The sequence below is a fragment of the Crocuta crocuta genome, unplaced genomic scaffold (assembly GCF_008692635.1).
Source record: "Crocuta crocuta isolate KB4526 unplaced genomic scaffold, BGI_CrCroc_1.0 scaffold77, whole genome shotgun sequence".
NCBI classification, from domain to species: domain Eukaryota; kingdom Metazoa; phylum Chordata; class Mammalia; order Carnivora; family Hyaenidae; genus Crocuta; species Crocuta crocuta.
The window spans coordinates 1,105,361-1,117,995 of NW_027532172.1; the positions used below are offsets into that span (position 1 = coordinate 1,105,361).

The 12,635-nt window shown below is 52.7% G+C and overlaps 2 protein-coding genes and 1 non-coding gene across 3 annotated transcripts in view; 2 read left to right on the top strand and 1 right to left on the bottom strand.

Moving 5' to 3' along the window:
• Nucleotides 1-3,570, bottom strand: part of NXNL1 (nucleoredoxin like 1) — a 3,784-nt gene extending 214 nt beyond the window's left edge. Inside the window, exons 1-2 of the mRNA XM_077777003.1 lie at nt 3,245-3,570; nt 3-182 (exon numbers count right to left, since the gene is read on the bottom strand). Of these exons, the coding sequence (XP_077633129.1) occupies nt 3-182; nt 3,245-3,570 (506 nt within the window). The remainder of the gene's footprint in view (nt 1-2; nt 183-3,244) is intronic.
• Nucleotides 3,571-6,043: 2,473 nt separating this feature from the next.
• Nucleotides 6,044-6,128, top strand: TRNAP-UGG (transfer RNA proline (anticodon UGG)). Its single transcript has one exon. It is a non-coding gene; the product is annotated as a tRNA-Pro (tRNA).
• A 4,798-nt stretch (nt 6,129-10,926) lies between these two features.
• Nucleotides 10,927-12,635, top strand: part of SLC27A1 (solute carrier family 27 member 1) — a 34,263-nt gene continuing 32,554 nt past the window's right edge. Inside the window, exons 1-2 of the mRNA XM_077777004.1 lie at nt 10,927-11,048; nt 12,459-12,626. Of these exons, the coding sequence (XP_077633130.1) occupies nt 12,460-12,626 (167 nt within the window). The 5' untranslated portion in view covers nt 10,927-11,048; nt 12,459. The remainder of the gene's footprint in view (nt 11,049-12,458; nt 12,627-12,635) is intronic.

Genomic DNA, 12,635 nt, shown 5'->3' on the forward strand with positions numbered 1-12,635 from the left:
CCAGGTCCTCGGGCTGCAGGAAGTTGCGGTCCAGCACCTCCGCCGCCTCCTGCCAGTTGGCGAAGCAGGCGGGGCCCAGACGCCGGATCTCGTCGGTCGCGTCGCGGGTGAGCACGTCCCCTCCAGGCTTGAGCACCACGACAGCCGGCAGGCGCTCCACGGAGAACTGGCGCCCGAGATCCCTGCGGGGCGGGCGCGTCAGTCCGGTTGGAAGCCCGTACCTGATCCCGAGCCGGGGAGCCACACAGCCCTCCCTGGACTCAGTAGAGCACCTCCTGTGTGCACAGCCCCGTGCCGGGCGCTGGGGGGAGCCCACGGACCGGACTGGGCCAGGCCGGGGCTCGGTGGCCTCCACACTGTGTCTCCAGTACCTCAGACGTGCTACCGCCTCAGGGCCTTTGCACAGGCCATGCCCTCTGCCTGGAGCACTCTCCCCAGACTTCTGTGGGTTAAGACCCTGTGCTGGATATCCAACCTCAAATCTCAATGCCTCCCTCTCCCCTCCGCTGTGCTGTGCCTCTTAGCATCCAACACATTAAACATTTATTTTTCCTTTTTTAAAAACTTTATTTATTTTGAGAGAGAGAGAGAGGGAGAGTGTGAGCAGGATAGGAGAAGAGGGAGAGAGAGAGAGAGAGAGAGAGAGAGAGAATCTCAAGCAGGATCCACCCTTGACAGTGCAGAGCCTGATGCAGGTTTGAACTCAGGAACTGTGAGATTCATGACCTGAACCAAAGTCAGATGCTTAACCCACTGAGCCACCCAGGCACTCCTGTTTTTCCTCTTTATCATTTTTGCCCACAATAGGATGTAGCTTCACCAGGGCACAGACTTCTGTCACCATTTGCCTGTGTCCCCAGTGCCTGAAACGGTATGAGGCAGGGATTCGGTGCTCAGGAAATGTGTGGGATGAATGACTGAATCAATACTGATAAATGCCATAGAGAAATACCAAGCTGGGTAAGGGACTGGTGGTCAGGGAGGGCCTCTCCAAGGAGGTGATCTTTGAGCACAAAGCTGCAGGGTGAGGAGAGCACTGGGGACCAGAGGCCCAGGCAGAGGACACAGCTGTGCAATGAGATGAAAGGGAGATTAGAATGTGACCTTGATCATGGGCCCTGCAGGCTCATGGCAAGGAGTTTTCACTTTGTCCTCAGTATGAGGGGAAGCCAGTGAGGAGCCACCCACAGCTCCAGGAGACCCCAGACCACGCCTCCCATCCGGGCCAGACTCCTGCACAGGCGTCCGAAGTACTGGGGCGCCCAGGCTGGGCCCATCATCCACCGTGGTTCATTTTCATCCACTGGGTTTTTGGGTGGCCCTTTTCCGGGCCTCTGCACAGAGACTACATGGCACTTGCAAAGTCACACAGGACAAGGTTGCCAGACTTAGCAAATAGAAATACAGGACACCCATTAAATATGATATGATGTGATATGATATAATATAATATAATTGAATAACAGCATGCAATGTGTGGGACATACTTCCATTAAAACCATGTATTAAAAAATACACTAAAAATAATTAAAAATTAATCATTGGGGCGCCTGGGTGGCTCAGTTGGTTAAGCATCTGATTCTCGGTTCGGCTCAGGTCATGATCTCACTGAGGTGGAACCCCACATCACTGATTGTGCTGAACCTGCTTGGGATTCTCTCTCTCTCTCTGCCTCTCTCTGCCTTCCCCCAATCATGCTCTCTCTCTCAAAATAAATAAGTAAAACTTAAAAAAAGTATTCATGGTGTTTTTTGAAATTTGTTTTTTAACTGGGCACCCTGTGTTTTCTCTGGGAACCCTGTAAGGGGTAGAGTGGGCGCAGGGGGGTGGGGACTCGCTCACCCTCTGTCCAGACATCGAACCCCAGTGAACGGTGAGTTGAGAGGACCCTGCCTGAGATGAGGTCAGCACATCAGCGGTTGGCTACAATGCTGGCGTTTCTGCCCCGGGAAGGGAAATGTTGCCAGTTTGCCAGAAAGATCGGCCTCAGCTGCAGAGAGGGCAGTGGGAGTGAGCCGGTGTCCACATCTGATAATGTTGGACGGAGAAGGAAGGTGTCCAGAAACTTCCAACGTGGGGAACAAGATGAATGAAATCTGTAAAGTGCCACAATGTCTGCGACCCCTGCTCAAATGGTTCAGGGCACACGCCCGCAGGGGTGCAGAGGATCCAAATCTGGCAAAATGTTAACAATTGTATTGTTCGTTGTTTCATTGTATGTGTCTTCCAACTTAAAAAAATTTTTTAATGTTTTATTTTATATGAGAAAGAGAGCGAAAGAGACAGAGCATGAGCGGGGGAGGGGCACAGAGAGAGGGAGACACAGAATCTGAAGCAGGCTCCAGGCTCTGAGCTGTCAACAGAGAGCCCGATGCAGGGCTCGAACCCACGAACCGAACCGTGAGCTCGTGACCTGAGCAGAGGTCAGACGCTCAACTGACTGAGCCACCCAGGCGCCCCAAAAAGAAGGAAAGTTTTACTGCAGAATAGGGGAAGATTCTTCTTCTTTTTAATGTTTCTTTATTTTTGAGGGGGGGGGGCGTAGGTGAGGGAGGGGCAGAGAGAGAGAGGGAGACAAGATCCTAAGCAGGCTCTGCTCTCTCAGCTCAGCCCAATGTGAGGCTCAAACTCACCAATAGTGAGAATGTGACGTGAGCCAAAGTTGGACATTTAACCAGCTGAGCCACCCAAGCAGCCCTGGGGAAGGTTCTAAAATAGCTACAAATCATAACACTATTGGGCAGCTCGCTGCAAAGCTTGAATCCACTTACCTCTCAGCTCCAAGGCCCTCCCTGGCTCACAGCCTTGATCTGTGCCCTCTGCTTGTGCCCTCCTCTTTCCCCTCCTAACCTCCCTGGCCTTGGGGTTTCTCTCTTTAAAGACAGTGCCTCAGGGAAACATTCCCTGACCCCAAACCTCAGCAAAGTCTGCCCGTTAAATTTCCACATGGATCCTCCGTTCCCTTCCGGAACACTGCTGCACTTTGTTATTAAATATTTATTTGAGTCTTTGTGTCATGTCTGTCTCCCCAGCTACTTTGTAAGCTCCTTGGGAGCTTAGTGGAGAGGGGCATATGCACCCTCCTAGGGACCACCCTCTCGCCCACCAGACTCGGTGCAGACTGGCACCCAGGTGCTCATCAATTCCGGATGGAATGGAGGCCAGAAAATAAGTGAATCCTTCACTCTCAGCAGAAATAGCTCCTCCTTCAGGAAGCCCTCCCTGATCTCTCCTCCCATCTCACCTCCTCAGGTCGTCCTCGAAGGGCAGGAAGAGCCACTTTTTCGGCATGTCCCTAAGGAACAGATCCTGCTCCTCCTCCGTGGGGTCCTGGGACACGTACACCAGGGCCAGCTGGGCTGCCCGCAGCACGTAGAACTCATCCGTGAGCCGCACAAAGAAGTCCCTGAGGATGGGCGCGAAGGCCTGGCACTGTGGGCACGAGCTGGCACCAAAGAACAGCAGCACCAGCCGGTTCTCCAGCCGGCGGCTGAGCTCCGCCTCCGTGTCCAGCTCGTCCTGGTCGCTGTTGTTGCGAATCAGGACGCGGCCAGAGAACAGGGAGGCCATGGCAGCTCTGGCCAGGAGCTGGGGACAGGGCGGAGGGACTCTGTATGGCCCTGGGCCTGCTGGCCAGCTTCTGGTCCAGGATTAGGTATCTTTAGGAGGACAGTTTAGGACCTCACTAATCTGCCTTCGCCGTGACCTGATTCTGCGCTGCCTCCAAGGGCGGGGCCAGGCCCCCACCCCCATGGGCTCCTTCTCTGGAGATAGCTAGAAAGCCATTGAGGCACAGGATTGCAAAGGGCAACAGCCATACTGACATATGGGCGTGAAAATATTGTATTAGGTTGTGACATAAAAATGTATGTGTTTTGTCATGAACTGAATGCATTGAGTAATCCTGATTCAGGATGGCTCTGCAAATGATTGTGATTTCTTTTTTTAAACGTTTATTCATTTTAGAGAGACAGAGCACGAGCATGAGAGGGGCAGAGAGAGAGGGAGACACAGAATCTGAAGCAGGCTCCAGGCTCTGAGCTGTCAGCAGAGAGCCCGACGCGGGGCTCGAACCCATGAACTGTGAGACCATGACCTGAGCCCAAGTCGGACGCTCAACAGGCTGGGCCACCCAGGCGCCCCATGTGATTTCTGAATCAAGATGAGCATAAGTGATATTTTGAGGTGTGTCTGCCTGCAATGGCAGGGTTTTGATATGAAGTTATCTTTGATTTCCATGGGAGACAAAGTCACAAGCTGGCTGATACCTGCTTTGAGAGGACATGAAAAAACATGCTAAATTCCAGTTAGAAGTATAAAAATTGGGACGCCTGGGTGGCTCAGTCCATTAAGTGTCCACCTCTTGAGTTCAGCTCAGGACATAGTCTCATGGTTCGTGAGATTGAGCCCCATGATGGGCTCTTCACTGACGGTGCAGAGCCTGCTTGGGATTCTGTCTCTCTCTGCTCTTTCCCTGCTCTCTCTCTGTCTCTCTTTCAAAATAAGTAAGTATACTTTAAAAATAAATAGATAGAGGTGCCTGGGTGGCTCAGTCAGTTAAGCGCCTGACTGTCTCAGGTCATGATCTCCTGGTTGGTCAGATTGAGCCCCACTGAGCAGTGTCAGTGCAGAGCCAGCTGGGGATTCTCTCTCTCTCCCTTTCTCTCTACCCCTCCCTCACTAGTGCTTTATCTTTCTCTCAAAATACATAAACTTTAAAATAAATAGATACATATAAATAAATCTTTTTTTTTTTTAAGTGTAATAATTAATAGCAGGAAACCTCACTAAATGGAAGTGTGAGGCCAGAAGGGGGAGCTCACACCCCACCACTCCATATCAATTACAGGAAGTGTCAATTTCAGACCTTCCGCAGGGGAATCCACAGGAAAGAATGATCAATTACAGCTCCGGACAGGAAAAGATGGTTATTACATCTCTTACCATAAGCCAACTACCCCAGCGGCTCAGCCAATTAACCGTCATCACCCTGAACTCGTGCTTCTCTCCGATGGACTTTCCTTCAAAACAACCCCTCTCAACTTCCTCTTTCTTTATAAAATAATGTTCATCTCCTTTGTCGGAATAGCCTATGGTTTTTGCTGGAGTTTGATTCCCCCGAATCACAATTCTCTGCTATTTCCAAATAAACCCATTTTTTTTTTTTGCTAGTAAACTAACTTTATTTATTTATTTTAACATTTATTCAATTTTGAAAGAGAGAAGGAGACAGAGCACGAGTGGGGGGAGGGGAAGAGAGAGAGGGAGACACAGAATCTGAGGCTGACACAGAATCTCAGAGCCCGACGTGGGGCTCTGACTCATGGACCGTGACATCGTCTCAGGAGCTGAAGTTGGATGCTTAACAGACTGAGCCACCCAGGAGTCCCACTAACTTTATAATCAACAGAAGTTAATGAAAACACATGTTTGCGTTTTTTTCTTCACCCTCTTTTTTTTTTTAATGTTTTATTTATTTATGAGAGAGAGAGAGCGAGAGAGAGAGCAGGAGAGGGTCAGAGAGAGACACACACACAGAATCCAAAACAGGCTCCAGGCTCTGGGCTAGCTGTTAGCACAGAGCCCGATGTGGGGCTTGAATCCACAAGCCGTGCGATCATGACCCGAGCCGAAGTCGGATGCTTAACTGACTGAGCCACCCAGGCGCCCCTCTACCCTCTTGAATGCAGTCTGGACAGCCCACCTTAAGATCCCTTGGTGTGTAAGGTTCAAGTTCAGGGCCACAGTGTTTCGCAGTCCCTTCTCATTAGGAGATGGAAACTATTTTCCCTCTGATTGAATCTGGGCTGACTTCGTGACTTGCTTTGACCAATAGAATGTGGCAGAAGGTGTGAGTTTGGAGGGTAAGTCTTATCCTTGCTTCCCACTTTGATTCTCTCGGAATGCTGTCTCCAGATGCCCCGGGTAAGGAAGCTGACCTAGTCCAGGAGTTGACACGGCTTTTCCATAAAGGGCCAGGTAGTAAATGTTTTTGGCTTTGTGGGCCATAGCCACAGTTCCATTAAGACTCAATTACAGGGGCGCCTGGGTGGCTCAGTTGGTTAAGCGTCTGACTTGGGCTCAGGTCGTGATCTCACGGTGCGTGGGTTCGAGCCCTGCGTCGGGCTCTGTGCTGACAGCTAGCTCAGGGCCTGGAGCCTCCTTCAGATTCTGTATCTCCCTCTCTCTCTGACCCTCCCCTGCTCACACTGCCTCTCTCTCAGAAATAAATAAATCATTTTAAAAAATTTTAAAAAAGACTCAATTACAGAAGCGGAAGTCTGAATTTCATAGAATGTTCACGTGTCATGAAATACTAGTCTCTTGATATTCTTCAACTATCCAGAAAGGTAAAGACCATTCTCAGCCTCTGCTGAGCCAGATTTGATCTGTGAGCTGTGATTGGTTTGCAGACCCCTGTTCTAGCCTATCAGATAAGAGGTCACACGGAGTTGTTGACCTGAAAATTAAAACAACTATTTTACCAACAAAAATGGGCTTGTTCAGGAAGAGCAGAGAATTGCAATTCAGAACAAGCAAGCTATGCAAAAACCATAGGCCTGTCCAACAAAGGAGAGGACTGTGATTTTATGGAGAAAGAGGAAGTAGGGAGGGGTTGTTTTGAAGAAAAGTCCATTGGAGTTCCCGGTGATGATGGGTTTCTCATTGGCTGAATTGCTGTGGTAGGGAATTTATTGTAGAAGATGCAATATTCACCCCCTGCTGGGGCTTATGAATGATAATCCCTTCCTGTTAATTCTTTGGTTTAGGGTCTGTTATGGAAGTGGGGTGGTATGGTGGGAGGGCTCCCCCATCTAGCCTTCATCTGCATTTCACTGAAGTTTCCCTTGATTAATTTTCACAGAGGTGGACCAGATATTCAGGGGACAGGCAGCACCAACTGCCACACATGTGACTTTCCAGCCCGGACGCTGGCCGACTGTTGTTGGGAGCCATTCTGAGCCCACTAGTCGAGAAAACTGGTGAGGTTAAAGCAAGTTTGCATGGTCTCTTGCCAATCAGATGATGACCAATATCCACCCCCACTCAATNCACACCAAAACTAACAGGACGGAGATGCCTGCCTGGTGATCAGAAAGGATCTCGGGGTTCTTTCATTCTCTCTCTCGCCGACACCATCCATCCTTCAGGGACCCCTGGACCTGCCGGAGCTGGCCTCTGACAGACTGTGGCAGATTGACTGAGTCAGGTGAGTCCAGCAGAGGGGCTGCCCAGGCAACCTATGGGGTCCTGAGAAATAGTCGATCCCTGTTGTATGAAGCCACTTCAGTTTGGGGTGGTTTGTTACACAGCAATATCTAACTGATACACCAGGTCTAGAGGATTTTTCCAGGTCTAGGAAAACACGAGAGACTCTGAAAGAAACTTAGGATTGACTTTAAACAATAAGAAAGGAAGTCACAGAATCTCCATTCTCAAGATGTAATTCAGGTTGTTGAGGCTCCATGAATGGTCTCATTCCTGATCTGTCCTTGACACGTTCTGTTTAGAAACAGTTTCCCCCTGTCGTATCTTCCTCACTTTCCCCAGACCCCAGGAAGTCCTGTCACGTTGTGAATGCAAAATGCACCAAGAGCAAAATGATCTCAATGACAGGGGACTCTTCTATATGCTTGTGAGGTGCCAGGCTTCTGTCCTCGGAACAGCCCTAACCAGGTTGGCGTGATTTTATTCCATTTCACAGGTGAAGCATAGACCCTCAGGGAAGCTGATTTTTGCAGCCAAGTCACCCAGAGAATGATGTGCATGGGGCTACAGGCCAGGTCCACCTTGATTGGGGCTTTTGTCGATCCCAGCATTTCCCAAATACAGTGCCCTTGACATTTGGGGCTAGATCATTGTTTGTGCTGGGGGCTGGCCCGTGCAGTGTAGGACGTTTAGCAGAATCCCTTGCCTTGATGCACTAGGGTGTCCGTAGCACCCCGTCTTCCAAGTGTGACAATTAAAAATGTCTCCAGGCATCCTTGCCAGGTGTCCCCAGGGGCCAATTGAGAACTACTGCTTTTTTGGTTTTTAATGTTTATTTACTTACTTTTTTGAGAGAGAGAGTATGAGCAGGGGAGAGTGAGAGATAGAGCATGAGCAGGGGAGGGCAGAGACAGATGGAGACACAGAATCTGAAGCAGGCTCCAGGCTCCGAGCTATCAGCACAGAGCCTGATGCGGGGCTAGAACTCATGAACAGCAAAATCATGCCCTGAGCTGAAGTCAGACGCTTAACCCACTGAGCCCCCCAGGCGCCAGGAGAACTAACTGCTCTAACCCTTTATCCTGTTGTAGTGGGTAGAGTGGTGACCCCCCCAAAGAGATCTGTCTAAGTTTAACCCCCAGAACCTGTGACTGTGACCTTATTTGGAGAAAGGGTCTTCGCAGATGTAATTAAGAATCTCAAGATGGGATCATCCTAGATTATGGAGGTAGGTCTTAAATCCAATGGCAAGTGTCCTTATAAGAGACTGAAGAGGAGACACAGAGGGAGATGCCATGTGAAGACAGACGCAGAGACTGGAGCGATGTGGCCACAGCCAAGGAATGCGTGGATCCTCCCTTAGGATTTCCAGAAGGAGTGTGGCCGTTGGCATTTTGATTTCGGACTTCGGGCCTCCAGAACTGTGAGAGAATAAATTTCTGTTGTTTTAAGCCACCTGGTTTGTGGTACTTTGTTGTGGCAGCCACAAGAAACGGATACCCCTCCTTGTGGTGGGCACGGGCACGGGAATTTGGTGGAGAGAAATTGTTCACTCCCACGCGGGGCTCATGTTCTACTTATAATGAAACCCCCAAGCTATGACCTTGCAGTATTTTACTTTCAACGTATGCTTCATTTCTCTCCTTCTGGAAAGTTCTAAGAAGGCACTCTGCTGTGGCCTGCATGCCCTATGGTCACCCTGGGGAAGGGGATGAACGGCTGGCTGCGCCCTTACACCCAGCATATGCCTGGCCCATTCATTCTGCAGATGCGAAGCCCCGCGTCAGCCAGGACGCAGTGGTGATCAGGAAATATTTGATGCATAACGCTCCAGGAGGTGGCCGTTATCACCCAGAGGGCAACCAAGGTACAGAGGGGAGAGGTGACCAGTCCAAGGCCACCAGCTAGAGATGGGTAGAATCTGAGTCTGTCCCGGGCTCCAGGCCTCAGTTTCCATTTCTGTGAAATGGGAATAAGACAGCGCTTCATCTGGAAAAGGAGGCAGCGGTGGTATTTCAGAACTGGGAGTTTTTTGTATCTTAAGAAGATAACTGAGGATGCAAGCTGCTGTCTATTATGCGATGGCCCTGGGGCTCTGGGGACAGCCCTTTGGCAAAGGGATAAATAAGGGCTAAACAGGGATACAAAGGGGTAATTGACCACTGAAAGCAGTGAAAGCAGGCTGGGTCCGCGCAGGGGGGGAAGTGGTTCTTCTCCTGGTGGGTGGCCAGCCAAAAGACAACCGAGCCAAGATGGGGGAAAGGAAAGGTTTTACTTGCAACAAGGAGGGAGACCTTGGAGGCTGTTTCCCAGAACACTGGCCCCGCCCTCCCCATACAACATAATTGGGGAAGTTTGAAGCTAAGGGCACATGCATATTCATGAAGGGGCTTGGCAAAGGAGAGTGCTGCAGAGAATTGGGGCAAAAGTCATCAGTGTTTGAGTGCTCAGAGGGGTTTAAACCCTGCGAAGACTCCACTCCAGAGCGTGGTGGGTCACGCGGTTAGGCTCCCTCCCCTGGCCTGGTAGTGGCTGTTTGTTCCTACATCCTTTTGTTCTTTAAAATCTTTAACTACTGGGTCAATTTTCCTGTGATTTTCACATTTCCCAGGACGTTCTGCAAGAAAGGTGGTTGGGCAGTTCACAAAGTGGCTGGGGGCCTACAATGACTTCTCTTATGTTAAGAAAGTTATGCCAAGTGCCCGTCGCCCTGTTTGCCTACACTTACATCTGCAGTTCTGGCACTTCTGGCCTGAAGAACAAAGTTGAGTTTCCAGAGCCTTGTGGATGTGGGGATTTCAGATTGAGGACCCGTAAGAGTATCTCCAGGAGCTGTGGGCTGAGTTGGAAGAGATTGTCAAGGGCACTGTTGAGTCAGGTCTCCGTAAACTTGGTAAGATGGAGAAGTGGAGGAGGAAGGGGGAGAGAAAGAAAGAGGAAGAGGAGGGGTTAGGGGAAGGCCAGGAGGGCAGGGGAGGAGGAAAGAGGAGGGGTAGAGAGGAGAGGGATAGAGCAGAAGAGAAGGGGGGGACAAAGAAAGGGGAAAGTGGAGGAAAGGGGGAGGGGGGGGAAGAAACCTGAAGAGGCAGAGGAGGTGGAGGAGGTGAGAGGGAGGCAGTGGGGAAGATGAAGGAAACTGAGTCAGAGGAAGGAGGGGGAGGAGAAGTTTGAAGGAGGAAAGGGGAGGAGGAGGGAGAGGAGGAAGAGCAAGCCTGCATTCCACGTTTGTGAATGAATGAATCTCAACTCCAGCTAGTGTGACAGCTCCAGTCCTCAGTTTCTTTACCTGTAAAATGGGGTGATCACAATAGCGCTACCGGCGGGTTAAGAGCGCAGCTGTAGTTACCGGTCCCTGCTGACTCTGTTGATCCCCAGCCAAGGAAGCAGCAGGCCAGTGGCTGGCTCTGGGCCTACGCTCCTGATCTGCCTCCTTGCCCCCCATTCCGCCCACCCTGGGCCGCCGCAGGGACCAACGGTAGCCTGTGGGAGGGGTGGGAGCCTGCCCAGCCCTGTCCTCCAAATGAGCTGGAAGCTGGCCCTGGCCGTCTCCCAAGGAGAGTGCTGGGAAGGTCGGCCAATGCAAGGCAGAAAACAAGCAGGGCTGGGGTGGGCAGGGGGGCAGAGGAGGGGGAACTTGGAGGGAGGGATCCAAGGCAGTGGCCTACATGGGCATAGCGCAGGCAGAGCAGGGCCCAGGAGTCTGCAGAAATAGAGGGTCTGGAGGGCCCACCTTCTCGGGCTAGGTTCGGAGTTCTCTGTCTTGACCTCATCGTCCCTGCCTGAGCGCCTGGGAACCCACGAGGAAGCGGCCAAGACTGAGGGTCTGTGAGCTGCTCCAGGTCAGCCAGGGACCAGGGTGGTGGGCAGCCAGGCGGGCGCTAGCCCGTGCCTGATCAGGAGGGGGGCTTTCGGGTCTCCGTGTGGGCCCTCAGGACCTTGGGTGTGGGGGGCTGGGGACCTGGTGTGTGGGTTTTGCCCTCCTTGGGCTCTTGGGTGTTACACTGAGACTTAACTAATGAGATTTTGCGATATAGATTCGGGAGTAGTTGGGTCCTGGAAATGGATCATTAAGACTGAGAATGGGTTTAGAACCTTCTGGGGCTCCGAGGCCGGGAGTGTAGGACTCTTCGGGTCCCTGGAATGTGTATTTAACACCCAAGAGGTTACGGTGCTTGGATTTACGACAAACTGGGGCAAGAATCCCATACGGACAGGCCCTGAGTGTGAACTAGGATTTTCCGGTGCCCGGGGGTAGGAATCCGTGTGCCATCTAAGGCTCAGCCCGAAGCCACGCCCCTAGGCTGTGGGAGCACGTGTTTTCTAAATGCCGCGTGGGGGCGGGCGGGGGGAGGGCAGTTCGGTTGTCTTGAAGACAGCTGCGGTCGTCTCTGGGCCGTTCTAGCCCCGGGGTCTCGTTGGCCGTCGTCTCTCTGGCCCGGGGCCTCTCTCTATGGTCGTGGCCTCCGGAAAGGGGCGGGCCTTGGCTAAGCGGCTGAGGAGGCCTGAGCAAGACAGGTCGGAAGAGGGCCTTGGGGCGGGCCTGGGCGGGCCTGGGCTGGCATTTGGGGAGGGGCCTAGGGTGCTAGGTGGGCCAGCGTGGGCCTGGGAGGGTGACGATTGGGCCAAAGCTTGAGGGCGGAGCCAGTGACCAGGGGTGGAACCTGTGTCTGGGGTTGGGGGCGGGCCAAGCCCGGGACTAGAGGAGGGGCCTAGTTTGGAGTGGGCGTGGCGCGTGTTTGTGGGCGGAGCCATGTGCCTAACCGGGGGCGGGGCCCAACGAGTAGCGGAGTAAGGATAGAAGCGGGACTTCGGAGGAAAGCTGAGGACCAGAGACAACGGCTAGGTCAAGGCATGGGGAAGGGGCTGGTTCTGTGGTAGGGACAAGGTCGAGCCCACGCTTGGGGCCAGGTCGTCAGGGTGGAGCTTGGGTTCAGAGTCCAGCCTCTAGGTCAAGACACGGGGCAGGGCTTGATAGTGACTGACGGTGTGGAAGAGCTGAGGGCGTGGTCTGTATAATGATTGGCAAAGAAGCCTGAGGCGGGATAGGAACCGGGAGGCTAGTGCCCCGCAAGGGATGGGGCGGAGCCTGTCCGGAACACGGCCAATTACAGGCACGAGGGCGGGGCCTAAGTCGAAGGGGGTGGCCTGCGCTCCCCGAGGAGGAGGAGCCGGGGCCTGGGGGCGGAGCCCGATTGGATGTGGGGCGGGACCCCAGCGGCCCGCGTCCTCAGCGCTCTCCGCCTCCCCAGGATGCGGGCTCCGGGTGCAGGTTCGGCCTCCGTGGTCTCGCTGGTGCTGCTGTGGCTGCTGGGGCTGCCGTGGACCTGGAGCGCAGCGGCGGCGCTCGGCGTGTACGTGGGCGGCGGCGGCTGGCGTTTCCTGCGCATCGTCTGCAAGACCGCGAGGCGGGACCTCTTGTGAGTGCT